The sequence below is a fragment of the Elgaria multicarinata genome, chromosome 1, assembly GCF_023053635.1.
Source record: "Elgaria multicarinata webbii isolate HBS135686 ecotype San Diego chromosome 1, rElgMul1.1.pri, whole genome shotgun sequence".
Lineage (NCBI taxonomy): Eukaryota > Metazoa > Chordata > Lepidosauria > Squamata > Anguidae > Elgaria > Elgaria multicarinata.
Genome location: NC_086171.1, coordinates 62,938,549 through 62,966,517, shown reverse-complemented (window position 1 = coordinate 62,966,517; position 27,969 = coordinate 62,938,549). Strand labels below are relative to the sequence as shown.

The 27,969-nt window shown below is 40.1% G+C and overlaps 1 protein-coding gene across 3 annotated transcripts; it reads left to right on the top strand.

The window, feature by feature from the left end:
• The first annotated feature begins 53 nt into the window (after nt 1-53).
• On the top strand, nt 54-27,002 carry CTNNB1 (catenin beta 1). Of its 3 annotated transcripts, none has more exons than XM_063129247.1 (16): nt 59-189; nt 15,725-15,783; nt 16,819-17,046; nt 17,126-17,379; nt 17,584-17,822; nt 17,907-18,108; nt 18,552-18,696; nt 19,508-19,611; nt 20,081-20,419; nt 20,609-20,767; nt 22,860-22,979; nt 24,125-24,275; nt 24,351-24,472; nt 25,116-25,176; nt 25,813-26,033; nt 26,249-27,002. In XM_063129247.1, exons 2-15 carry the CDS (start codon nt 15,771-15,773, stop codon nt 26,019-26,021), a joined length of 2,346 nt encoding a protein of 781 aa, XP_062985317.1. In that variant the 5' UTR covers nt 59-189; nt 15,725-15,770; the 3' UTR covers nt 26,022-26,033; nt 26,249-27,002. The 3 variants fall into 3 exon arrangements, with proteins under 3 accessions (XP_062985336.1, XP_062985317.1, XP_062985328.1); XM_063129258.1 differs by lacking the exon at nt 59-189 and adding an exon at nt 218-312; XM_063129266.1 differs by lacking the exon at nt 25,813-26,033 and having other exon boundaries at nt 54-189; nt 26,411-27,002.
• Nucleotides 27,003-27,969: the final 967 nt, after the last annotated feature.

The window sequence follows — 27,969 nt, the reverse complement described above, 5'->3', positions numbered from 1 at the left end:
TGCGCGCCGCCGGGTGGGTTGCCTGTGGAATGCTGCGCGCAGGGCCCGGCGAGGCGGCGGCAGGATACAGCCGAGTTCCTGCACTCGCTATAAGAGGCTCCTTGTGAAGGACGCCATTTTAAGCCTCTCTCTCGGTTCGGTGGTAGCGACGGCGGTGGCGGAGGACGGGGGAAGACCATTCCGGGCGCGGTGAGAAGGGAAAGGCGCCTGCGTGGCCCGGGCTGCGGCTATAGCCAGAAATAGAAGTAGCAGCGGAGGCGGCTGGAAGCAGGAGCCGCGGGGGGGACCCTGCGCTCTCATCTCTCAGCCAGTGTTAGTGTCGTCGCGGGGCGCCTTTCGGTTCTCCCCTTTACTCTTTACTACCTTTACTCTTTCGCTCCCTATTCGCAGAAACTTGGGCTTGGTCCCAACGCTACTTATTGGCGGGGGGGGCGGGGGCGGGAGAGAAGCTTGTAAGTGACGGTGGAAGAGAAAGGGGGGTGTATTTTGTTCCACACAGGAAGCGGCCGGAGTTGGTGGGGTGGATAAGGGGGAAGGACTTGCTGGCTTGAGCAGGTTTTTTGAAAAAGCTTTCCTAGAAAGTGTGGGGAGGGGGGAGGATTGGGGGGGGGGCGTTGAAAGGGAATCGAGAGGCAGGAAGCCGGAGTTTCTTTAAAGGCGGAGATTTGGGGTGGAGGGCGGGGGGGGCAGTCCAGGAGTTTTTCCTCTTAATTTGGGTTGGGCGGGTTGCGTGAGTGGGACAAACCCCCCGCCCCCCAAGTCCGATTGGGATGTAAAGAGTTTCTCCTCTCCCCTTCTGTGCGTGGGTGGAGGACAAGTTCTCGGAGATCGCCTTGCTTCAAGGGAGAACGTGTGTGTGTGTGTGTGTGTGTGTGTGTGTGTGTGTGTGTGTGTGTGTGTGTGTGTGTGTGTGTGTGTGTGTGTGTGTGTGTGTGTGTGTGTGTGTGTGTGTGTGTGTGTGTGTGTGTGTGTGTGTGTGTGTGTGTGTGTGTGTGTGTGTGTGTGTGTGTGTGTGTGTGTGTGTGTGTGTGTGTGTGTGTGTGTGTGTGTGTGTGTGTGTGTGTGTGTGTGTGTGTGTGTGTGTGTGTGTGTGTGTGTGTGTGTTATTGGGAGAGGGGGCGCGAAATCTTCAGAGTCCCTCTCCTCGAGTGAGGTCGGGACTGTGAACCCAGGCAGCAGTAAGCGGTGGTGTCCTGTGCTTTGTGGTGTTGGGCGAAGCAAGGCTTCTTGCTGTGTGCATTTAGGCGGGATAGGAGGCAGGATGCGGGCGAGCAGTTGCTGTAGGTCCGACCGAAACGTGTGATGCCGCTCACAGCCGCGTTTGGGGATCGGGATCCCTGCAAAGTGTCGGCTCGAACCGCAGTGAATGGAGGGAGGGTGGCGGTGGCGGTGGCTGTAGCCGCCGAGATTGTGGAGCCGTTTAGTTCAGACTTACTGGCGGGCTTTCGCCTACAAAGCTTCGGTGGGGGAGGGCGTAGAAAGCGGGGTGGGGGCAGAGTCTCGGGTTTGTTTGGATTGTGTGTAATTAACTCCACAGCCTCACTGCAGTTGATAGTACCAGATATCTGTTGCATTGTGGGCTTTTTGTCTCGGTTAAGCCTGCATATTTTGCAGGAGAGGCGCTCTTGATTTGCCTACCCCTGGCCCCTGAAAGTGTGGGGCGGCTCGAATTCCCGCCGTCCTGGATGAAAGCAAAACGTGGTGAAGACTCAGGCACAACAATCTTCGGGGAGAAGGGTACAGGCGACCTTCCTGTAAGAGGGGAGGGAAACTTCATGCGGGGTGGAGGGAGTGGTAGCCCTAGGCTTTCATAAGCCGTTCAGATTTCTCATTTTGAAGATGCTTTGGTATGTGCAGGTGTTACCTTTATTCGGAGGTTTAACTTAATTTGGGTGAAACAAATCCTGACACTGCTGACTGCTGCTGTTCTTCTCATAGATAACATTAAATGCGAAAGTGTCATTTTTTCCTTGAATGCTCAGGGGAAATGTAGGTTTAGCAATATCTAGAACTTGAGGGCATACTAGTCTTCTTGATTACTCTCAATATTTGTAAGCAGTCATTGCTCTGATATTCTGTATTTAAATACATTATTATTTCTACCCTTCAAATGTGTAGATTGATATATAGGCAAGGATAATATGAGAAGCATCCAGAAAAAAGCTCAAGGAGAGTTCTGCCCTGGGAGGTCAATAGCAAGAGAGGCTGCAGTAGCAAGAGAGGCTGCAATCCTTATATACATGTGAATGAGAGTAAGTCCCGTTGAACTCAATGGGCTTGCTTCTGAGTAACAAGTGTAGAGAGGATTGCACTACTTAGAATGCATGTAGTTACATTTGAATGGTATCTTGCATATAACTGTATTTGGATAAGCCATCCTCTTAAATATTCCACATAAGCAGCCCAGACATAGTTTGATTTAGAAATGGCTGCATGCCTAACCTAACTTGGGAAAGTTCTTCCTGTCCTGTAGTTTAAGTAGCAGTGTTGGAGCCTGTTAAACTATTAATGCAGTTCTCAGCAAGAAATGTGTAACAGTGGTTATGATTTAATCCTTTATTGTAGATATGGGGTCCTTTTGTCTTTTGCTGTTCCATAAAAGGCCCATAATAAGCGGACATATTTGTAAAAAGACTTTGAGTAAATTGAACAATTGATAACCCTCTTTCATGGCTTCTGTAAACTGAGTTTACCTTAGATAATAAATTAAACTGGCTTCAGGTGGGGGAATGGAAGATCAGCACCCCTAAAACATGATATACCAGAAAACAAGCTGATGCTTGAATGAGCATAATACTTTCCTTCACTTCACTTCTTGAAGTTTAAATATGCAGCCCAAACAAGCGCTGCTCTTTGTGTGTTAAGCTAAGTGGAGTTAATATTTGTCTCAAGCTTCAGTAAACTATCATTTATATTTAGAATGAAATCTAAATGCTAGTTTGCTTCTAAGAACTAGTCTTTCACATACTACAATTACATAAAGAAATCTAAGGCTTCCTTCCTGTGCTCTCCTGAACTTTAATTTAGACTGAACTTAAATGTGAAGCTTTCATAGGATAGGCTTTTAATAAATTAATTTTGTTTTAAGATACAGTTATTCCTGTATCTTAAACTTTACACGTAACAATATCCAGGTCTACAGTAATTTCTTCTTGACATTAGGATAGCATACACATTGTTGTCAACTTAAGTTAAAATCTAGCTTATTGTAGAGGATTTCTGCCCTCTGATCCTGATAGTTTGGATCTCCTTGATAGGCTGCTAAGAAATATAACTTTAAGTGAACTCTATAGAAGGGAATAGACATGAGATACCTCCATTGATAACTACATCTAAAATTAACAGTCTTATATGAGTGTGAACACCTCAAACTAAATGCTAGGGAGTAGTGACTGATGCAAAACAACTAACTTGGCCTTCTATAATATGAATGTTTTCAAGTGGCTAAATGTTAAGCATGTGAGTAGTGGTCCTAATTTTTTTAATGTATTGTGGTAGAATCATATTAAAGATAAAACTCGAGGACTACTTTGGCATTAGATTGGCTATATAGCCAAACACAGGAATAGGCAACCTGGCATCCTATGGATGTTTTGGACTACAGGTCCCATAATCCTCGAGCCTGAGTTTATGGGAGTTGTAATCCAAAACACCTGGGGGGCACCAGGTTGCCTGCCACTGTCTTAATGTTTACATTTCTGCATTAGTGGTCCAGAAGTAACTAGTCACCTGGAAATAGAAGTTATATGTTCTTGTTTCTGGAGTCCCTCAATTATTTAGCTGCATCAGTTTGTTCAGTTTCTAAATTAGGTGATGGTTCAGAAAAGCCTGGTCACTCGAGAGTCCAAAAGACTTGCCATCTATGCTTCTGAAAATCTTTCAAACTTGGCTTATAAATGTGTGTAGGATAATGTTGAAAGCTTTCGTACAAGTTTATATACTTTGAGGGGGGAGAATGGCTACTGTAGCTTTTCCTTTGTGGCAATAACAGGGATATAAAGAAATCAATGTGTATTTGTTGCATGTAGCATAACAAATTTATGTGAGATTATGCACATAAATGAGCGTTTACCTACATGAAGTGATGCAGTGATGGAAAAAATGAAGTGGCCCTGAAACTTGTAGTTTACTTTGGCAAAACCCTAAGCAGTACACAGTCATCATTATCTTTTGTGGAGAAAACAATCTCCATTACTATAGAGCAATAGCAGACAGTTACAGCATGGCTGGTATCTGAACCTAACTTTGAAGTTCTTTGCCTTGCTCTTTCACTGAGCTATGCTGCATTGTATTTGCAAAAGTCATATACCAAAAAGTTGGTAGATGTTTCACTGGGATTACATTTCTGTTCCTTGGGGGAATAAAAAGTTAGATTTTTTTTCAAGTATTAGTGTGGCAGTTTGGCTTTTAAAGCAGAACTTGGTTAGCATGATCAAAGCCACATCGGAAAGTATGAGGGTTACCACGATTTATCAAAGTATAGGTGTTTGCCATGCAAGTATGTATTCTGTAAAATCATGCTTCCAGATCTACATGTTGGTATTAAGCACTTATTATGAAGTTAGAAATCTGTGTTCAGTTGTATTCAATTGTTAATGGAGTGGTGATCCTATGATTTGAGAGCAAGTGGTTGTGTTGGGGCAGAGTAATTGTGCACTTAGTTCATAAGTCTTGGGCCCCATTAAGAATCTTCACTGAGAAACTAAAGCACTAGCCATATAGATCAGTAGCTTAAAGTGCTAGAAATCATAAATATTCTTACAGTTGAAATACAGCTGTTTCAAAAGAACTGTGGACTAAACTACAACATGGAGCTTTCAAAACCCTAAATAAATTTTATTAGAATGACTGTAATCTTGGATAGTAGCTTTTAGACATCTTTTTATGGCGAGTATTTAATTGTGGTTTATCTAGTCCTAAACCATGAACTTCCATTGTTGATTCAGTTGAGTTTAAAGTTAAACTCTTAACAGTGGAGCAACTATTGAAATTGTGGAAACTCCTGTTCTGGGGAATTTTGTTCATCAACATCTGATCATTAACAGATACATTTTTTTCAACAAACCTATGGTAAAAGCAGAATGGTAATTTTAGAACTACTTTATGACAGAACTGTAATATAAGACTTGAGCAGCAGACTTCTCTCACTGGGTGGAGGACCTATAAGAGGAAGGAAGATGTTCGCAGTAGTATAAATGGAATTGAAAGCATCAAGAGCTTGCTAGCTCAAGCCTTAAGACTGGCAGTTGATCTTATAGGTATATACCACAACATTCATGTATCAAAACATTCACGTATCACAATTTTAGGCTTCAAACATGCACATATTTCACTGCATATCCATATGCTAGAGGGATGTAGCAAATTCCACTTCACTGCAGACTGATTATTTTTGTACATACAAGAAGCATGCTTATTGTATGTACATACTATTGTTTTGCAGGCATACCTAATGTGAGGCCTTGATTCAGGTGGGTAGGGCTGCAATAAGTTGTCCTGGGGCTGTCCTTGAAGATGATCTGAAAGTTAAATGGGTGCAGCCAGATGGATCCTAAGGGAGCTGCAGGTTGCCTGTTTGCTTCTGGTCCAATTTAAAAAAAGGCCTGGCATCTAAATTCCTGAAGGAATGCTTCTCTTTATACCAGCCTGCCCCTGTCTTAAGATCTGGAAGGGAAGCTGTAGATGCCTTCCAGGGAAAGAACCTTCACTGTTCTGGTGCTCTGTTACTGGAAGATGTGACTGACACTGATGTTGTACTCTGAAAACTTCCTTGGTTGCCCAGGTATTTTAAGCTGGTCAGTCTGCTGCCTTTTTTTTTTTTTTTTTTACGGCCTTGTATTTTTGTAAGATTGTTTTTGTTAAATACTTTTTCATGGCCCTGGTATACTTTTGAGGAAGGTTGATTTATAAATATCCAAATAAAACAAGGTAGAAATTTTAGTAATAGAAATGGATCAAGCTTGCTGATCAAGCCTTAGTATTGGAAATGAATCAAGCTGTGCCACCATTTTTTCTGGGTGTGGAGAGATAACTAGTATGCAAACTACCTAACCTAACAACATATTGGTCGATCCATGTCAAAATAGGTGCCATAAGTGAATTTTTAGATACTTTATGACATAGTTGTCCGAAAATGAACCTTACAATAGTATTTTACTGTGTTTTGAACTCTAAGCATCATTGCATCCAGGTGGGTGAATAGCTCTGTCTATTTTCCCCATTGTGTATGGTCTGGATCCTTTTTTTAACTAGCTACTCTGAAAGAAAACAACTGCTACAAAGTTGTCTACTGAACTAAAATTCTAACAAAACTGAGGAAACATAAGTTGCAATGCTAGAAGTGGAGTAGAGGAGATTTTATGGTCTGCTTTTACTATTGAGGCATATCTGGCCATTTCTTTTGTCGGAATAGAAATCTTGAAAAATAAGGCATTTAATTACTCTTCGCATCAAGCTGCTTATACTCATGCAGCTATCTTTCCAGGAAGGGCAGCTTACTGCAACTGAGTTAGCTTTTTATCTTGTAAGTCAAACTAATCTTAAACTGCCTTTTAATAGAAAAAGGGAGGCAAGAACTTAGCTAGATGTCAAACAATATACACTTTTTGGTGCCAAACAAAGACCTTCCTTTTCTCCCAGGTGTTTCAAGGGACCTAGTTTAATCTAGGTTATTATGGCTGTTTTATCAATTCCTGTGCTGTTTCTTGTCTTGCATTCTGCTATATTTTATTCTAAATATTTGGATTGCTTTTTATATTTTTTGCTGTTCTATGACATTTTAGTTTGTAATCTGCCTAGAGAACATTAGTCATTGGGTGGATTAGAATTGTAATTAAAAACAAACTTCTATGGTCAGGACTTTAAAAATATTCTGACACTATACTAAGTTAGTTGACTTGGCTTCTCTTCAACAGGTCAAGACTTTTCTCTTCTCCTAGGCACTTAACAGCATTTAACAACATATGCTAAGTTTGTTTGTTTTTTAATGGACCCCAGAACTGTTGTTTTTTAAATGGATACTGTTTTATACTGTTTTTATATTTTGATGGTTTTAAATTTTGTATACTTTTTAATGTTCACTGTTTTTAACTTTTGTAAACTGCCCAGAAAGCTACAGCTATGGGGCGGTATATAAATTTACTAAATAAACAGGAAGATACTGAGTAGAAGCATTGGGGGGAAAACTGTGCAAGGATCTTTAGAAGGTCCTTTCCACAATCTAGCTGTAGCTGAGTTGAAAGAAATCAGGCTGAAGATTTATCTTCGCAAACACATGGATGAGGAGAACAATAGGGAGGGTGTGTAAGAAACTTTCTGAATAATTTGCAATGAATGTATTTTACTGATATCTCAAATCCAGGGCCTCATCTATACCAAGCAGGATATTCCAGTATGAAAGCACTATATAAAAGGCAGGAGCCACACTATGCCTTTAAAGTGGTATTGGTGCACTGCAGGATGTACGCTGCTGCTTTATAGTGGTACTGAAATGCACTCACAACTGTTGGGGCCCATGGCTTATCTACACCAAGCAAGGCTATAACACTATGAAAGCAGTATGTGTCAATGGCCCCAACAATTGTCAGTGCACTTCCATACTGCTGTAAAGCAGTAGTCCTGCCTTTTATATACTGCTTTCATACCACTTTCACAGTGGAATATCCAGCTTGGGCCGGATCTACACTACTGCTTTAAAGCGCTTTATAACAGTTTTATAGCGCCTTAAAGCAGTTAAAGCGCTTTATAACTGTTATAAAGCGCTTTAAAGCAGTAGTGTAGATCCTGCCCAGGTGTAAATGAACCCCAGGAATCTGTAGACTAGATGATATATTTTCTGCCAAGATCGGAATTGAAAAAGTTAAGATGTGAAGGCTTAACTTTCTTATTTAGTTAAGATCCTTTTCTAACAGTTTGTAAATCAGAGAGACACTACACTTTATGTAGATAGAACTAAAAAAAATGTCATGCTGGGACATTGTACACGTAAGAAATGCATTGTGATCAGATAGATTTGGTTGAAAGAACACTTCCTACTTCTGTAATTCAGTTGTTGTCAAGAGTAATACAAAAGCAGGAATAAGCATGTGGAGTCTGGAAAACTGGCCCCTTTCTCCTGTAACCTAGTAGTTGCAGGACAGTAGTTAGTGCAGCACTGTTCTGATCTAAGTACATTGATTTAAATCAAAAAGCAATAAAGCCTTGTTTAAATCAAGTTACCTATTAATACTACTTCTTATTTCTGAAATAATGATGCAAATCTGACCACTAAATTATGTCAATTTACAACTAGAGAAATATTTACGCTGTTTAATCCTTAAAACCAGGTATTGGCATCTATTTGGATATATTTGACACTTTTCTTTCTACCTATAGAGCAGTGGTGGGGAACATGTGGCCCTCCAGATGTTAGACTGCAACTCCCATCAGCCTTATCCTGCACTGATGTGTGTTTTCCTGAAAATTAGGCTAATTTGCATAGGTTCATTTGCACTGAAAATTTTTCAACAGAAAAATAAGTGATTTAATTTAGCATGTTTACTAAAACCAAGAAAAATAAGCAACAAAAGTACCCTATATTAGTTTTTTTGTCCTAATACATCACAAGTATTTGACCTGAAATATTGGTGGTAGGGAATTAAATCACACTTAATAAGATTTAAATGTTACATTATGTAGACATTTTTTATTGGAATACTTGTAAAAGTTTAAATACAATAACATGTACTTCCCTTAAATTGTTTAAATGTAAGAGAGAAGCAATTGACACACTAATGCAATCTTCCTCAACCTGGTGCCCTCCAGAAGTTTTGGAATACAACTCCCAGCATCTTTTAGTTGGAATGGCTTGCTTGGGGTGCTAAAAGTTGTAATTTACATCTGAAGGGCACCAGGTTGGGGAAGGCTGCAGTGGTTAATTTTAGCAACCCAAAGAATCATGGTTGATACGCTGACAACCACTCATCAGTTGCAATAGAGTTCAACTGTCTTTCTCCAAGGTTATTGGGGCACCTTCAGTTTCACTATCACTACTTATTAGCTCCATTTCACACAGAGGCATAGATGTATTTCAGTGATATACATGTATTCCCTCACATATTTGCTAGGGATAATCATCTGAAAAACATTAATTAAAACTTTGAAATTGCTGAACCTACCTAGTATTCCCTTTGCAAGTGGAATCTATTAGTTGTTACTAATGAATTTATGTAACAGGTGTTTTTTTTCCATGTGAAAAACATTGGAAATCTTCTGTTTTGGGGGAAAAAAATTACCCCACATATCTTATCCAGCATAATCAGTGGGAAGGGATAATGGCAGTTGCATCTGAAAGACCACACATCATTCCCCATCTCTGGCATAGAGAGAATATCTTTAAAATATTCCCATCTAGGGTCAGTCTTGCATTCAACAGCCATGACAGTGGTGAAGCTAAGCATTCGAATACAGGAACCTGTAGCATGAGCAGTTTTGCTGTCTTTCTAATGTTGCTCCTTTCTGCTTCACTCTGCTTTCTCTCACAGATAAAAGTAGCAAGCAAAAATGACAGTGACTGGGCAGAGTAGAACAGCTCATTTTCATTGTGTGAAAATGAAATGTTCATGTTTGTTGTAAAACAATAAAACAGCAACTGGGTTGGGTGGACTGGTGACAATAAATATAGATAAAACAATATTAATATTAAATGATGCCTGAGCTATCTCATTATTAGTTGGCATTTGTATGACTATTGCGGTTCCTTGCCAACCCATAAGCAATTCTCCTTGGTGGGGTCTATGGCCCCCTTACAGTTTACTTATTTTATAACATGTATACTCTTTTACGGCTACATGTATTACAGGAAGGATTGGCAAGAGTCCTAAATTGGTTTTAACACTGCAGTGGTCCATATTGTTAATTGTGCTGTATGTGTTGTATACAATACATCTGTATAAATGTGAATGTTGATTTTACCACTGAAGAAGACCACAGGATGAAGTGTATTTGGTTTTTGTAGCGGTTATTTCTAGGAAAAGATACGATTTTTATAATGCTACAACATTGTGTTTTTATTGGTTTGATATATATCGTGTTTATACATGCATACATGTTTAACTAGATTAAAAAAAAAATTAAATCATTTTTTAAAAATAGGTTTTATCGACATTTATTGTCACCAGTCCACCCAACCCAGTTGCTCTGTTTTATTGTATTTCTCAGGAACTGGGAGAAATTTCCTGTTCTGGTCAAGTTATGTTTGGTGTAAATACTCAAATTTGAGAAATGTTCCAAGAGGGTTTTTCAATTCTGTAGAAAACACTCTCCCCATTTAACTCAATGGAGCTAGTAAGCATCAATTTAGTTTAGAGATTATTTTCCTTGTCCATATTTAGACAAGGAAAAAAGATCCAATGATTCCCAGTGTGCCTTAGCCAGCATCACTGGCTGGCTAGGGCTTGTAGACAATTGAAGGACTTCTTCTGTCTAAATATGCATAGGCTTGTGCCTTAAGTGTAGGGCTAGCATGCATATATTCAGATTATTTAATGTCAATGAATTCATTATTAAAGAGTAACTGTGAACCAAATTTAAATTTAAAATGTCTATACTTTATACTTACCCATCTTGCTCCTGATCTAAATAAGATATGTGTGATGTATGTGACCTGCTAGAGAAAGCATCAGTAGTTCCACTCTTTATTTTATTTTCTATATAGAACAGTTGGAGGAAGAAAGTGACTTGTTAACATTAGATAGTGGTGTCTCTAAAGGTAGAGAAGAAACTACCTTCTCTACCTTAACTGCCTCAACCCAACTGAAGTTAAAACTAGAGAATTCAGACTCACTAAAGTGTTAGGGCTGAATAGTTTAATTGCCATGTAAGTAACTCTTCTAGTTGAAGCATGCGAACAAAATATAGTCGTATCTTTTTCTAAAATTGGGAAATTACTAAAATGTTCAGAGTTAACCATTTCTATGCACTTCAGATGAGTCTAAGGATGCTTCCAGATGCAAATTTAGTGTTAAAATTCTAGATATATTTGGTCTAGTAGTGGAATTATGACCACATATGATGGGTAGGAGAAGCAGACTGTCTCTGCAGGGGGAAATGCCTGGGTGTGTTCAGTTTTGCTTTGAACAGTATACATTGCAGTGCTTGTGAGTGTAGCCTTGAACTAAGTTAAAAGGGAAAGATTATAAAATGGTAGATTTTTGTGAATCGTCCAGAGAGCTTTGGCTATTGGGCAGTATAGAAATGCAATAAATAAATACGTGCAAGTGAGGATATAATTTTGCTAATATTCAGCACATTTTTCATTTAGAACTGCTGTGGAGTAGTGCAGCAGAGGGTACAACTTCTACCAAATGGGAGTTGGGAAGAATAAAGCTTCTAAATCAGCCCTCTCTCAACACGGTGCCCTCTAGATGTGTTGGAACTGGAACTTGTATAATTATTCTGGGAGTTGCAGTTCAACACATCTACAGGGCATCAGGATGGGGGAAGGCTGTCTTAAATTCTGAGGGCTGGAGAAAGGAGTGCTTGTAACATAAACTATTAGATACCTGTGACACTTGCTTAACCAGTCTGTTTAGCACTAAAAAATGCCATGGAAGCACTTTTGTGTGTGGTGAACTTTCCTAGCAGCAGCTAAAAACACAAAATTGCTGTGGCAGGGAGCCAGGCAAGGGAAAACTTACTGGCTTACTTTGAGAATATGCTGTTAGTCTGTATAAATTTCATATCAAACCCACAAGTTCCAAGGCAAAAGACCTGGACACTGCCTTGCAACTGAGGAAAAGCATGCCGTTTAAAGTACATGTAAATGTTATATTGAAAACAGTGAAACCTTGAGACTACTCTTCTGCTATTGGAAGTTAAAACCTGACAGTATTGCAGTTAAGTATGAGCAGTAAAGAATGCAAGTTTGATGCAAAAGTACTACAATGGGAATACTTGGCACATTACTGGGTTAGTAAACTTCTTGCCTGCATGTGGTCATAACCCAGATGATTCCTGAATATTGTTTAATAACAAAAGGCGTGTGTGTCCAAATGGATGAACATATTTGTATTGAGGTCTTAAAGCCTTTGGTTTCAGTATGTAATACAGATAAACTGTGCATTAGTTATTGTTCAAAGAATTTGGGGTGTCTTGAATTTGCCTGTATAGTTTGGTCCTAAAATTGTCTAAATCTCTGTGAAGCATAGTACTACTACTATCAGATGGAAGAAAAGGAATCGAGGTGGGTGGGTGGGTGAGTGGGCCCAGATGTATGCACTGAATGAGGATGGATGCTTATATCTCCACTTCTCAAACCATGCAGTGAGAAATCCAGGTGGCTTATCTGATCTATGGAGGGAGACTTCTAGTCCAAGGAAAAATGTGGAAGAAGAAACCTAAGGGCATGTAAGCCAGAGGCAGCAGTTCAGGGTGATCTAGAAGTGTAAATATGGGTGTATAAGTTTCTAAATTGCAAATCTGGCTGAATTAGTGGTAGAATACAGAATTGTATGAACTAGGTTCTGTGCTAGTTTGATACTAAGCCATGTCCATCATTTCTGAAAATTCACTATGCTTGCTAGGCCTGATAGGAATTGTAGTCCCAACATCTAAAGGGCATGTGAAAAAGGCTGGGATAGATGAAGCTCAGTACTCAAAACTGCTGTTGATTAGTTCTTTATTCCTTCTATAAATGATGAGAAACAAGCCGCCTTAGGTACCTGTAGATTTATTGTTATTATTACTGCCATGGTTTAAGGTGTCTTCTGAATAGGGCCATTGTATGTGAAGCACTTTGGACACTTGAAAGCACTGTACAGATTTTAAGTATAATATTGAAAATGCTATTGCCTATCAGTGCTCTCCATTTTGAAAACATGAAAACCTTGTGCATATTATCATTACATAATGGCATACAGGTTGATGATGGACATACAGGTTAAGTGCTTTAATACAAGTTTTAGATAAGAATTTGCTCAGTAATTGTAGTTCCTCAGACTAAAGCCAGTTAAGCTATGACATATATCTGGTCTGATTTGAATAGGCAAAAATGTTTTCAAGCCTATTCAAGAAATCTGTGCTGCACCCTCCCTCCAAGGTAATCTAACTTGGAGAAATATTTGCAGTATATTCAAAGTGGTAAGGTTGTCCTCTCCTGCAACTCATAAATTATAGGTTCATCATAGCTTGAGAGGATGCTGGTTCTTTGATTGGTCTCCAAAGCTTTCTTCATATGATGAATGGTACTGCAGTTGCATGTCTGTTACTGGTCACAGTGATTAAATGTGTCTGATATTTAAAACACACACCATGCACCACTACTGTGTGTGTTGCTATGCATTGGGTTGTTGACACAAATGGCTGCGTGTTTGCAAATCCCATCTGATAAAACTATTGCTTTATTCTGTCTTGGGTTCTGCAGAACATTCTAAAAGCTGTGTCCTGTGTCAAAGGATGGCATCTTTCTTGCTATAGAACTAATGCAATTGCAGCAAATCTTAATTTCATGACCGCTAATATATCTCAATTCATTGGAAGTTGTCCTACATGTACAGGAATGTAGTGATTACAAGTGATCAGTTTACAGATTACAAGTGATTACAAGTGATCACATTACAAGTGATCAGTTAAATTTCAGGGTAGCAACATTTTTTGTTCAGTACTGTTAAAATGCCCTGGAATCTTCAGTTCTGAACCTCTTCACCAAAAATATGATTTGCATTAAATGTGCTGTGAGACTTGCTTTCTGCATACACATTTTTCTTCCTTGGGTTCACAACCAGGTGGAAAAGAGTTAAAAATTTCTGCAGTGCAGAGTCTCAAAACCTTGGCTTACGCTAATGCAGCATAACAGGTATTGGTTGAAAGATGCTAAATCAATTTACTGAGTAATTCCACTGCTCTGAACTTGCGTATAACTACTTGTAATGCCAGCAATAATCCAAAAATATTCCCAGGGATTAAACGAAATTTCACTTTTGCAAATGTGACAGTAAGCAAAATCTATTAAGATTGAGATGGTGCATGTCACTAAAAGTTTTGAATGACGTAAAACGTTTTTCGAAGAGTGTATTAGAAATCTGTACTTAAATGTACTTTAGAGTCACTCCTGAACTTCATCAATCCATGTGAGAGTTCAGACCAGTGGGCTTGTAATTTACTAGTAATTACAGTGTGCGGTCCCCAATTTTTTTACTTCAGAAGGGAAGAAATATAGATCTTTCACAAAACAGATTTGGATAGTACTTACATGCAGGTTTTGGGTTGGGCTCAAACTGTCAAAGGCAGGGTGTCTAGGACCTTAGAAAGCAACTTGGTATTTATGCTAAGGAATTGCTGCCAGAATTTGGTGGCAAACCACAATGGTGGTCTTAAAAGTCCAAATATAGCTGTAAAACAACGTGTTTTAAATTCAGTGGCATGCAATGGTGGCAGGGGTTCAGCCCCCAAGGGGTTAAAACTGGTCTCCAGGGCCCTAAAGTTGCCTGCGCCTGCTGTACAGCATTGTTCCCATAGAGATCTCCCAATTCATTTATGTAGGGACTTGGCTTTTGTATTTATGATACAATGGCTATATTCCTCCTTGTTCTAGACTACAGGACAATACAAAGCGTAATATGAACCTTTAATTATTAGGTTGAGGTCTGCATAGCATTTAATTGCAAGTTTGTAAAATCAGTTACACAGCACTTAAATTAGTCCTAGTATGTTTGATGGTGAGCAGAAAGGCTACATAAAGTCACCAGCGAGAAAACATTGAACAATAAAAATAGGGGCAGGGGCTGTATCTAGAGCTGATCTTGAGTTAACTGTTGTAACTCCCAAGAGTCCAGTCTTTCAGCTCCTGTTGAGAATGGCAAAATTCCACGTATGCTACTAGTTCTGCAAAAGAGAGGGAAAGTTAGATAACAGTCTTTACTGGTGTTGTGTGTAAAGAAGTGCGAAGGAAGGAAGCAGAAGAAACTATATTTAGCTTTTTCTTGTTGAGCAAAGTTGAGGGCTTTGTTGGCAGTGGTGAATCCATGGAGTATAGCCATCTGACACAAACCATTTAACCCTTTGCAAGTTAACCCTCACACTCTTAATTTCAAAAGATTTTTCTGGCATAGCAAAGGTGCAACTCTTTATCCAGTTATGTAGGAACTAATCTTTAGGAAGTTTAGACCATAACGGTTAAGATCCTATAGCAATTGCATTGTCATCAAGGCCCTTTTGAGCTGCTGTTGTGACACCTCCAGCATCAACTTAATTGGAGTTGGGAGTGCCGCCATTCCTTCCTCCGTTTTAGCTCAGTCATACTCTACCTCAGCTTCTCTCTAACACAATCCTACTTTTAAAACTAGTGTTGTTCTCACCCCCCACCTCTGGTGTGCAGCACTCCCTTTTGAAGAAGGTCATTGGCCGCTGATTTCCCTTTATATACAAACATATTTTATATATGATCAGCATATTACCTACAAATATTCAGGTTGACCAGCTGTGAAGAAACAGCTTAAGCGCTGAAAGCAGATAGCCAAAGTCTATTGCTTCCACATCAGATCTCTAGAGAGGCAGCTCCCAAAAATTGCTGTTAACTTACAGAGACCAAGCATGGTTCTCTCTGTATAGAACAGGCTATAAATAGTATAATAAATTCAACTGAACTATTAAATAAAACTAATTGCTTGATGGAATAGGATTTTATTTGTACTGTTACTAAAATGTAAAGCTATATGTATTAACTACATTTTTAAATTTTTTGTTTTAGGGTCTGAAGTGCAGCAGACCACAGTTCTGGGAGCACACCAAGGAACATGGCAACCCAAGGTGTGTGTGTTTATATAAATGAAGTTGTTCACTGTTCATCTTGAGTTTATTTAAACTGATCATTCTGGGTGTGGGCACCAGTTCTCAAAATAACTACTCTGTATTTCAAATCCATGGAATTGAGCTGTTCTGGTAGCTTCGCCATATCTTGTTTCAGGTTTTTATTGAACAAAGCAAGTATCTTGTTTGCTATTGCAGAGGAAAACTCTGAAGTTTCCTGCTAGGTTCACTACATGGAGTCTTCTGGGTGGGCTGCTTAACTTGGCACAACTCCCTGGTTTCACTAACATCCATTTAGTTTAGCTTGTACTGGTGGGAATCATGATACTATTCTGTAATAAGAACTCTACTTACTGACTTTAAACTTTATTGCCACACTGAAAAGAATTTCTTCAGTTCTTCTAATATTTTTCACCAATATCAGTGCTCTTGCACTCATGTCCTACTTGTGGGTTTCCCATGGACAGCTGGTTGGCCACTGTGTGAACAGAAAGCTCAAATAGATGGACCCTTGGTTTGATCTAGCATGACTCTTCTTATGTTTCTGCGTTCTTATATTACATACCGTAAATCAAAGTTGGGGTATAAATTCTTGACACTCAAGGTGGCTTGAAAATAGAATTTATTTTTATTATATTTTAAAATAGGTCATTGAATCATTATACCAAAACAATTAAAAGGAAGTCAGGGACAGTAGATAGACGTAAGAAAGCATCAGGTTGAATAGCTGATTCCCTTTCGGAATAAAGCAATGAAAACATCAGGAAAAAGGGACAAGCGAGACCCCCCTAGAAAGGGGAGTTCCACAGCTAGGCACAGACCTAGAAAAATACTCTCTCTTGTGTCTTAATCTGTCATACTTTCGTTAGGACACTAACGAATGAATCTTTCGTAATGGATCTTAAAGAATACAGTGATTATATAAATGTCTAGTATATATGACTTGTATTTCTACATCACAAGTGAAATAGAATTTTGTTGAAGTGACATGTAATGTCTTAGGAAGCTCATTGTTTAAACACTGATTTCTTGCAGCTGACTTGATGGAGTTAGACATGGCAATGGAGCCAGACAGAAAAGCAGCTGTCAGCCACTGGCAGCAACAGTCGTACCTGGATTCCGGTATCCATTCTGGTGCCACAACAACAGCTCCCTCTTTGAGTGGCAAAGGAAACCCTGAAGAGGAAGATGTTGATACCAACCAAGTTCTGTATGAGTGGGAACAAGGGTTCTCTCAGTCCTTCACTCAGGAGCAAGTTGCTGGTAAGTATGATCTCATGACTTTGTGCTAACTTGTTTATCATTATAAGTTACATGTAAACAGTTCTTACTCCTGTTACAGATATTGATGGACAATATGCTATGACTCGAGCACAGAGAGTGCGTGCTGCCATGTTCCCAGAAACATTGGATGAAGGCATGCAAATTCCATCAACACAGTTTGATGCTGCTCATCCAACAAACGTGCAACGCCTTGCTGAACCCTCCCAGATGCTAAAACATGCTGTGGTTAACTTGATAAACTACCAAGATGATGCAGAACTTGCAACTCGTGCTATCCCAGAACTGACCAAACTATTGAACGATGAAGATCAGGTATGTGCATATAATGTCATGTTGGTGAATACTATTATTCTGTGAGCCTCCCAAGGACACGGAGTTGGGATTGTGTCATTTTGGATGCATGCCCAATGTATGTATTTGTAGTGTTTCTGAAAGTGTTTTAGAAATCTCATTTTCAAACTGTGAAAACTTAATTTGAGCATCAAAACAAATACTGATTTCAAATGCTTTTTCTAGGTGGTGGTAAACAAGGCTGCAGTTATGGTCCATCAGTTGTCTAAAAAAGAAGCCTCTCGCCATGCTATCATGCGTTCTCCTCAAATGGTATCTGCCATTGTGCGTACTATGCAGAATACAAATGATGTGGAAACTGCCCGTTGTACTGCAGGTACACTACATAACCTCTCCCATCATCGTGAAGGCTTGTTGGCGATCTTCAAATCAGGAGGTATTCCTGCCCTCGTCAAAATGCTCGGGTATGTTGTTCATTGGCTCCGCATTCCTCCGTAACATCTGGCGGTCTTGGATTGGATGCGTGCTAACTTGAGCTTTCTTTATAGTTCGCCAGTGGATTCTGTACTCTTCTACGCCATTACTACTCTTCACAACCTTCTGTTGCACCAAGAAGGTGCCAAAATGGCTGTTCGTCTGGCTGGAGGCCTACAAAAAATGGTTGCCTTGCTCAACAAGACAAATGTTAAATTTTTGGCCATTACGACAGACTGCCTTCAGATTCTTGCTTATGGTAATCAAGAAAGCAAGGTAACTATCAAATACCTTTGATAGGATCATGCAGAGAACAGCTAGCAGTATCTTGACGGCCCAAAACACTCTGGTGCCAAACATGGGGACTTCTACAGTCGAATCCTTTTGCATGCGTTCTACTTGGATTCTGCAAATAGTCCTTTGGACTGCTACTGGGTATCGTCCTTAAGACTGTTAAAGGTTAATGTCAGCCAAGAGTCAGCATGGCATAGTAGTTAGTTTCAGACTAGGGACTGGGGAATTGCAGACTCAAATAAATTTTCAAACATAAAGCTGTCTTGGGAGTCAATCGCTATCTCTTGCCCTAATGTACTTCACAGAGTTGTTGTAGGGACAAGAGGAAGGGAATGCTATGTACACCTGCTTGAGCTTGGAGTAGAGGTTGGGATATAAGTGAAACAAACTGCTTTATGAGTCAAAGAATCTTATTTCTTTTGCAGCTTATCATTTTGGCAAGTGGTGGACCCCAAGCTCTAGTAAACATAATGAGGACCTATACTTATGAGAAACTACTGTGGACCACAAGTAGAGTGCTGAAAGTGCTATCAGTCTGCTCTAGTAACAAACCAGCAATTGTTGAGGCTGGTAAGTACCGCCCTCCTTTTTTAATAGTATCATTGTCGGGACTTGCTGGGTTGCCTTCATGCCAAAACTGCTGATGCTGCCCTTACTCTGTGTATGTTGTAATCAAAAGTTGCAACCTACTATGTGGGAGGTGCTTCAGATTAAGGCAATAGCTATAAAACAAAGTGTTTCCAACTTCTATGCAACAAAGTGCTTCTAACATAAATGCAGGTGATGTCATGCCACATTAAATACGTTAGATATCTACCAACTGCTGTGTATTATGGCCCAATTAGGGACTTCATGACTTCTTAAACTGGTGAAGAAGCTAACACTCTTAAATCATAAAACAGTGCTATAATTAGTACACTGTGTGATGCTGCGTTAAGGATTCTGACTGTGTGTTGGGGGCAGGCAGGCGGAGAGGTCCGTCATGAAGCTGTGCATGAACCAAACTCAAGTTCAGAGACATTGATACATGACAGGTTAAAGAGAAATAAGCAGCTCAGTGTTAGGCGGAATCATTCAGCTGTGGTCCTTAGCTATGTTGCACTACAGATAGACGTAGTTACCTGCTTTTGAGATCAGGAAATACATTTATGTGGAATATTTTTATTCACTGTGGTTTATAGTTCAGATGAGTCTAAACTGATGCTGACAAACAAATTAAGACTCTCATTTTAGTAAAGGATTGGGCAATATGCAGACCTTCAGTAGTTCCAAGGCTTGTGAACCCAAATTTTCATTTAAAAAACCCCTCTAGTTCTTATAGTGAGAGTATAGGAAAGTGGTACATGGTGCTGTGGAACCTAACTGATTGATTAATGTTTAGGTGGAATGCAGGCCTTGGGACTCCACCTTACCGATCCAAGCCAGCGTCTTGTTCAGAATTGTCTCTGGACCCTTAGAAACCTCTCAGATGCTGCAACTAAGCAGGTAAGGAACAGGAACTTGGAAAAGCTATAAAACTGCTGCTGAATGTCTGAAAGTGCCCAAGGGCAGTGTCCATTGCTGCTGCTCAACTTATGCCATTGACATTGTGCCAGCAACCTCTACCACACCACCAATAGTGTATCTGGTCAAAGGGCTTTTCCACGGGAAGTCTTCCCCCACTCCCCTTGATATGCAGGCAAAAGCAATAGGAAAAAGAATACTCAGGGTGAGCTCTGTTGCTAGGCAGATTTTAGCTTCTTTCCACTGTACTACTTTGAGAAGCTCTACTAATCTATGACCAGCCTTCTTTTAAATCCCAGCCCCGGCTGACACAAGGCATAGATGAGAGTGGAGTAGTAAAAATAACAGATGCAATACAGAACAGGTCTGTGTGCTATATCAGGATTATTACTCTCTGTTATTGTGATTTGCAATTAATAAAAGGGTGAAAATGCACCTTTTCTCCTTACAGGAAGGCATGGAAGGTCTTCTGGGAACCCTTGTGCAGCTTTTAGGATCAGATGATATCAACGTTGTAACTTGTGCTGCTGGAATCCTTTCTAACCTTACTTGTAATAACTACAAGAATAAAATGATGGTGTGTCAAGTTGGTGGGATTGAGGCTCTTGTGCGCACAGTTCTCCGGGCTGGTGACAGGGAAGACATCACTGAGCCAGCTATCTGCGCACTCCGTCACCTCACTAGTCGGCATCAAGAAGCTGAGATGGCCCAAAATGCAGTGCGTCTACATTATGGACTTCCAGTGGTGGTTAAACTCTTGCATCCACCATCTCACTGGCCTCTTATTAAGGTGAGGCTATGTGGTAACTTGAGTTGCCAGCATATTCCTATCTCGGGGTGTGGAAAGCAGTGTACAAAATGCAGTTGGTTATGAAGGTGGGGAGAATCCACAATTAATTTCAGTCAAAGATTTCAGCTAGGTTCTGGAGTGCTTTGCAGCATGTCAGATGTTTTCTAATCCCCTTCCTTGTAATTGCAGGCTACTGTTGGTCTGATCCGCAATCTTGCTCTCTGTCCTGCAAATCATGCCCCATTGCGTGAACAGGGTGCTATTCCAAGACTAGTGCAGCTGCTGGTTAGAGCACATCAGGATACCCAGCGTCGTACTTCAATGGGTGGCACACAGCAGCAATTTGTGGTACGTGGTTCTTACCTAATAGCATTGATCAGGATCTCCCTTAGCCAGACAAGGTTTCAAATGATACTGTTTGCTAACTTCATTGTGTTTTTCAGATCTCATATCCATCCATCTACAAAATGTGCTCTGACATCATACATCAAATCTGTCATAATTAAAATTGAAACTTAACTCATTTAAATCATTAACATTTATTTACTAAAGCATGCACGTAGTTCCTGGTTGCTGTGGCAGTTAACCAGTGTTACATTACTTATAAGGTTGATCATCAAATTATAGCTCTGTCTTGAGGTGTTTTATCAGGGTGCTGTAAAACAAACATTTGCTGCACACTTTTCCATTGCATCAGTATATAGTGGGCAGAATAATAAATAATGAATTACATTTATAACATAATTGCATCCAAACACAAATTGAGGTAGTTTGCATGACATGACAGCCTCACCGTGAGTTATTTAATCCACAGTGAGGCTGTGATGCATGTGGCTGCCATTTTGAATATGCCAACCCCTCCTTGGGTGTTGTTTTGTCCTGCAAACGTGGGTTATCTATGGTTAAACAACCCTCACATAAGGCACACTTGATAGGTTCACATAACAAGTCAGCCCTAAAGCAGGGTTGCATATTCATCACATGTCATCTGAACCTGGTCGTTCAGTCTCTTGCTGCTGCATACTTATATACTTTCCTTTGAGGTATGTCGATGGCATTACTTAGAATGAGAGATATTGGAGAAAACCTGCTAACTGATTCAAGTGAGTTCGGCTTCCTATGAATCTGACCTGCGGATTCCATAGAGGACGGGCTTTTTCCAAGTTGTGTGGACTTGGAACAAGAATTGTTTTTTTCCTTTTGGGGGAGGGGTGCAATGGAACAAAATTCTCATGCTTCCCTAAAAAATCTTGATTCTGTGAATAAGCAGGCAACAGAACAAAAGGCATGTGACAATCAACAAACAAACAAAAACAACCAACAGTCCCTCAGAGTGAAAATGGTCTAAGGACGATAATTTTTCAATGGTTAAATCATAACTTGCCAACTTGTTTTGACATCTCTGTGCCCAACCTCCGTCTCTTGCCCAGCCAACACATCTTAATGCTAAATGAAAGGGAAGATACTAATCTGAACCAGTGTCTGAACACAAGTCTAGCAGCAATGGTGGTTAACCCATGTTTAGCTCTAAAAAGAGCTGATGGTATCCTGGAGGACTAGGAGCATCCTTAGAAATTTAGGTATACGTTCTGCAAAATTTACAGTTATTCTTTTACTCTTCTCCCCCAGATTTTGGCCCATACATTGACATTTTACAGGCGGGTGGAGGGGGGGAGGTCTAAAAATCCATTACTGTTTCTATTTACAGACTTACTGCAATAAAGTACTGCAAACATCCCCAACAAGGTGCCCCTCCCCCAAGATATTTTGGATTACTGGTTGGGAATTATGGTAGTTGTAGTTCAAACACCTGGAGGTTAGGAAAGGTCGTTCTAGATCATAACTACCAAGTTGGAAGACTTTGCAGGTTATCAAATAAAAGTGCACTACATACAGTGCCTGCTAATGCTAATATCCTTCCATGTAAAGAAAATGTTCTTAAACTTTGAAACTGCAGAGTCTTAAGTCAGGGGTAAGCAGCATGATATATTCCAGATGTTTTGAAATAAAACTCCCATATGCCCCACCCAGTGATTTTGGGAGTTGTTGTCTAAAATATCTGGAGGACACTGGATTCCTATCCTCAGTTCACTAAATAAATCTACATACTTAATATGGATTAGAATTCTCACGTTATCCATATTAATATGTAGAAATCCCCGCCAAAACAGATTCTTTAGGCTTCTCCTAGAAAACGTAATAGAGTAATTAAAGCTACAATCCCTTTCAAAATTTTAAAGTGAAAAAAAATCATTCTTAGAAGCTAACCATTGGTTTGATGGCTCATATCTTAGAAAGCTAGCCTGATTGTCGAATTAGAACATATGAGAGCTTCCAAGTAGATGTGTGAACCTGGATCTTTGTAGAGAAGAATGCCCAAAGACATGTTCCTGAAAGCCTATTGTGTTAACCCAACCCACGGCTTATGTTTCATGTACAGGAGGGCGTGCGTATGGAGGAAATAGTTGAAGGCTGCACTGGGGCCCTTCATATCTTGGCTAGAGATGTCCATAATCGAATTGTAATTAGGGGTCTAAACACCATTCCACTGTTTGTTCAGGTAGGTGAAGTTACTGACAAGAAAATACATGAACAGTTATGCTCTCATGGAAAAGTATAGGAAATTGTGTGGGTTTTTTTAAAAAAAAAAAACAGATCTGAATCCACCCATGACTGAATAGCTGTATTAGCTGAGTTTTTTTAGTCCATGCTGTTTGTATTTGCATAGAAATGTAAAATTTTGAATTGAGTACAGAACTTGGCATCTTGAGAATCTCTAAAGCAAGTTAAAACTTTGAAAGTATGTTTGCTGAAACCCTAAAGCAAGTAATGTCTTGGGAGGATTTCCAGTGGTCAGAAAGAGAAACTGGAGTGATAGCCTTCACCTCCCTCTTTCACAAGTAGAGAAAATATGCGTATTCATTTTACAATTCATGCAATTTAAAACAGTCGCAAAACTTTTATTTCTGTAGTGATGTAGATACTGCCCACTCCTGGATATTTTCTTCTCTTGGGCCATAGCTAGACAGGGCTATATCCCAGGGTGATCCCCGGGATCATCCCTGTGTGTCCACATGATGCACAGGGGATCCCGGGATCAGGGAGGGATGATCCCTCCCCTGCCCCAGGATCTTGCCCTCCCCTTTAGCCCTGGGTTTTCCGCAGTCTCAGGCTGAGCCCAGGACCGCAGAACGTGTGGCCGGGTGCCGTGGGTTGACCTGGCTCCGTGCGATTCCTTGTGAGGAGCTGGGAGCTGCGCACTGGGCACAGCGCTCCTCAGGAGTGCTGCATCCATTGGGGTTAGGGTGCGGGGAGTGGGAAAAGTAATTTAAATTTAAAAAATTACCGTTTGCGCACGAACGTTCGTGTGCTGCTGCCCCTTTAAGTTAAAAAAATGCCAGGTGCAACGCCTCTCCTGAGGTCGTCGCACGTTGCATGTAAACAGAGGAGGGATCTTGCGATAAACACATCGCGAGATCTTCCCTCCTCCGTGGCGGACTAACCGGTAGGTCTAGTGTTGGCAACTAATTTGATTAATTTGTCAAAGATAATGTATAAAGTATAATTCATGGTTGACCTAGCTATGAGGGAGAAGGTGGTTACCATGCCTCTCCGTGTCTGCTGATAGTCATAACTTCAGTCCTGATCATTTTGTGCTTCTGGTAACATGTGACTCTCCGATGCTGTGTTTTTCCCTACTCCTAGTTGCTGTATTCCCCCATTGAGAACATTCAGAGAGTGGCTGCAGGTGTATTGTGTGAACTGGCTCAGGATAAAGAAGCAGCTGAGGCAATTGAAGCAGAAGGAGCTACAGCACCGCTGACAGAACTCCTTCATTCTAGGAATGAGGGTGTGGGTAAGTGAAGTAGGGGAGAATTGGGCTTGGTTCAGTTCTGGATTCCTCTGCTAAAACGTTCTTCTCCTTGAACAGCAACATACGCAGCTGCAGTGCTGTTTAGAATGTCCGAGGATAAACCACAAGACTATAAGAAACGGCTCTCCGTTGAATTGACCAGTTCTCTCTTCAGGACTGAACCAATGGCTTGGAATGAGGTGCGGTTATTTACTTTATTTAATAAATAATTTATATACAGCTTATTTTTTTAAAAAATTAAGTAATTGCTAAGTTTTAACCATCTAATAATTACATTTGGACTTTGTACTGGGTTTCATGTAAAGTTATGTCCAAACAGCGGTACTAATAAAGGACAAAGTTGCCCTAATTAGACCAGTGTTGTGCTTCTAAATGGGCTGGAGTGAGAATGAGCCTTGGGTGCCCATTCGTAGGCAGCCTTGGTGCCTAATAGGCCTGCTGGTAGTTGCTGTTCAGTGTTCCTAGATGGCAAAACTGATTGGATTTAACAGCTTCTAATGGCTTCACTAGAGAATAGGGCTCCCAATATTATTAATAATGACAGTATTCCAGCAATAATTCTAAGTACAGAATGATCGAACACAACTCTTTCCTAGCAAAGCAGTTTGACCTGCTTCATATGGAACTTGCTATATAGAAAAATAGCAGGAGCTGCCCATTTATTATTGCTACTATTATTGTTTCAATTCTATAGCTGAATAACTGATTTAAATGCACTGTGCACTTTTCTGATTAAGTGACCCTTAGAACCAATTTATAGAAATAGAGGCATGTTTTTGGAATGAATTGCCTCCCTCAGGTACTACTTTATATTCCCTACAGACTGCCGATCTAGGACTTGATATTGGTGCCCAGGGAGAACCTCTTGGCTATCGCCCAGATGGTATGTATAAACTGTTCTGTTGACTTCTGTAAGCCCAAATACAATAAAAATGCCTTTAATGGAGAACTGCAAACACACTAAACTTTAAGATGGTAGCTCACATTGTAATTGACTTAATTACTTGCATTGTTTGGTGGAACAGTGTTACTCAACATGTGCTGAACAGCCTCAGTGAGAATATCTCACCAAGGCATTATGGATTTAATTGCCTGTACTCTTAACACGTGAAGAATGCCTAATATGGAGTTTTCTTTAAAATGTACTGATTTTATAAATGTAAACAAGTTTGTTCTAAAGGCAGGTAAAAAGCAAACTATAAGCCTTTCTAATTGCACATTTAAAGTCTGCATTTCAGTTGTGTGCATTGAAATAGTATTTATGTTTGGGTTTTCAGCAGTATGCAGACTAATGGCTTGGCTGAAATTTGCTTCTGCTAGTAGCATGCTTTATTGGCACAGCCACACAAATATGCTTAATGACTATGTCATATGGACAAAATAAGTCCAAGCTAGAAAATGTGACTTCAGTGTGGCTGGATTATGAAACCTCACACACTGATATTTGGAGCTTCTGGTGCATCTAACATGTTAACATGCTTTTCCCCCTTCTCCTCTCTGCCATCCTTAACTTTCTTAGATCCTAGCTACCGTTCTTTCCACTCTGGAGGATACGGTCAGGATGCCTTGGGTATGGACCCAATGATGGAACATGAAATGGGTGGCCACCACCCTGGTGCTGACTACCCAGTTGATGGGCTGCCAGATCTAGGACATGCCCAGGACCTTATGGATGGGCTGCCTCCAGGTGACAGTAATCAGTTGGCCTGGTTCGATACTGACCTGTAAATCATCCTTTAGGTAAGAAGCTCCACCTACCAATCTGAGAACATGGCTGGCAGGGAGGGAACTGCTTTGGGTTGGTCGTAGACAAGAATGTCAAACTTGCTGTGTCTGCATTCAGACTGACTCAGGATGTGATCTGTGAAAGTGATTAACTTAGGTGTGTCATGCTACTGCCTTGATGCAACTCTAACATGAGTAACCGCTTCTTTATTTTTCTTCCTCCTACACAGCTGTATTGTCTGAATGATCTTGCATTGTGATTGGCCTGTAGAGTTGCTGAGAGGGCTCGAGGGGTGGGCTAGTATCTCAGAAAGTGCCTGACACACTAACCAAGCTGAGTTTCCTATGGGAACAACTGAAGTAAACTTTTTGTTCTGGTCCTTTTGGTCGAGGAGTAACAAATGGATTTGGGGAGTGACTCATGAAACGAAGAATGCACAAGAATGAATCACAAGATGGAATTTATCAAACCCTAGCCTTGCTTGTTTAAAACTTTTTTTTAAATTTTTAAATCTCTGTAATGGTACTGACCTTGCTTGCTTTCAAAGTAGTTTTCTTTTTTGCAGTAACTGTAGGGTTTTTAAGTCTCTGTGTTTAAGTTATAGTGAACATGCTACAGCAATTTCTGATTTTTAAGGATCGAGTAATGGTGTAGAGCACTAATTCATAATCACTCTAATCGTATTCTGAAAAGTGTAACATTGTGTAGCCTTTTTGTATAAAATTAGACAAATAGAAATGGTCCAATTAGTTTCCTTTTTAATATGCTTAAAATAAGCAGGTGGATCTATTTCATGTTTTTGATCAAAAACTTTATCTGGAAATGTCTGGGTAGGGGCCAGTAAAGAACTGTTGTATGGAACCTTGTATTGGACAGTTTTACCAGTTGCCTTTTATCCAAAGTTATTGTAGCCTGCTGTGATACAGATGCTTCATGAGAACAGTTATACAAATGGTTCAGAATTAAAGTAAACTTTTAATTCATTTTGCTGTGTCAACTTATTTCAGCTACTCCTGTATAAATTCAGTTTGGGGAAACATAAAATGTAATCAACTGCAGTAGAGTGTTCATGTTGCTTTAATATTAAGGTGGGGTCATAAACTTCACACACGGTTATCAGATGGCATTACATGAGAACCTGAACTTTGCAGTGCAATCCTATGCATGTTTGCCCAGAAGCAAGTCCCACTTAGTTCTCTGGGGCTTAGTCACTAGACAGTGTGCATAGGATTTCCTTCCTCTTCTAAATACAACCATCTTGTATAAAAGTCATGATTAAAAGTAGCAGTAAAACCCTTAAATGCAATATTCTGGACAAATTCAAGTCTTCACTACCTTTTTAAAAGCAAACTATACTGGGTCCAGTATTTACTGGCAAATTAATTAAGCTAGGCATACTAAAGTGATTATAACAGGATAATATTGTGTAACCCAAGGGACACTAGCAGTCATGAATCGCTTTCCATGATATATTAGGTGGGCCTAATCTACAGCAAACAGGATATACACAATGAAAGTGGTATATGGTATGTGTAAATGGTCCCCAACAGTTGTCAGTGCACTTCAATACCGCTATAAAGCAGTAGTGTGGCTCCTGCCTCTTATATGCCGCTTTTATAGTGCACTATCCTGCTTGGTGTAGATTAGGCCTTGGTTGACAAATGAAATGGAATATGTGACATTAGTGTGGTTTAGGAAATATCCAAAGTGGAGCTTGAACTTGACCCCCAAAGCTTCCATTGTATAAAACTGCTTGTTAACAGAGCACCTGCAATAGACATTCTCTTGGATATTTGTTTTGAGTTAAACATTATAATGTAGTGTGAACCATTCCTAACCATGGTGGCTACATAATTATGGTTTAAATATGCCCACTAACCATTTGCTGGAAAAGGGTTAGTGGCCTAACCATGGCTTAGCATGTCTGAACAGGCCCAAACTTGATAAAGC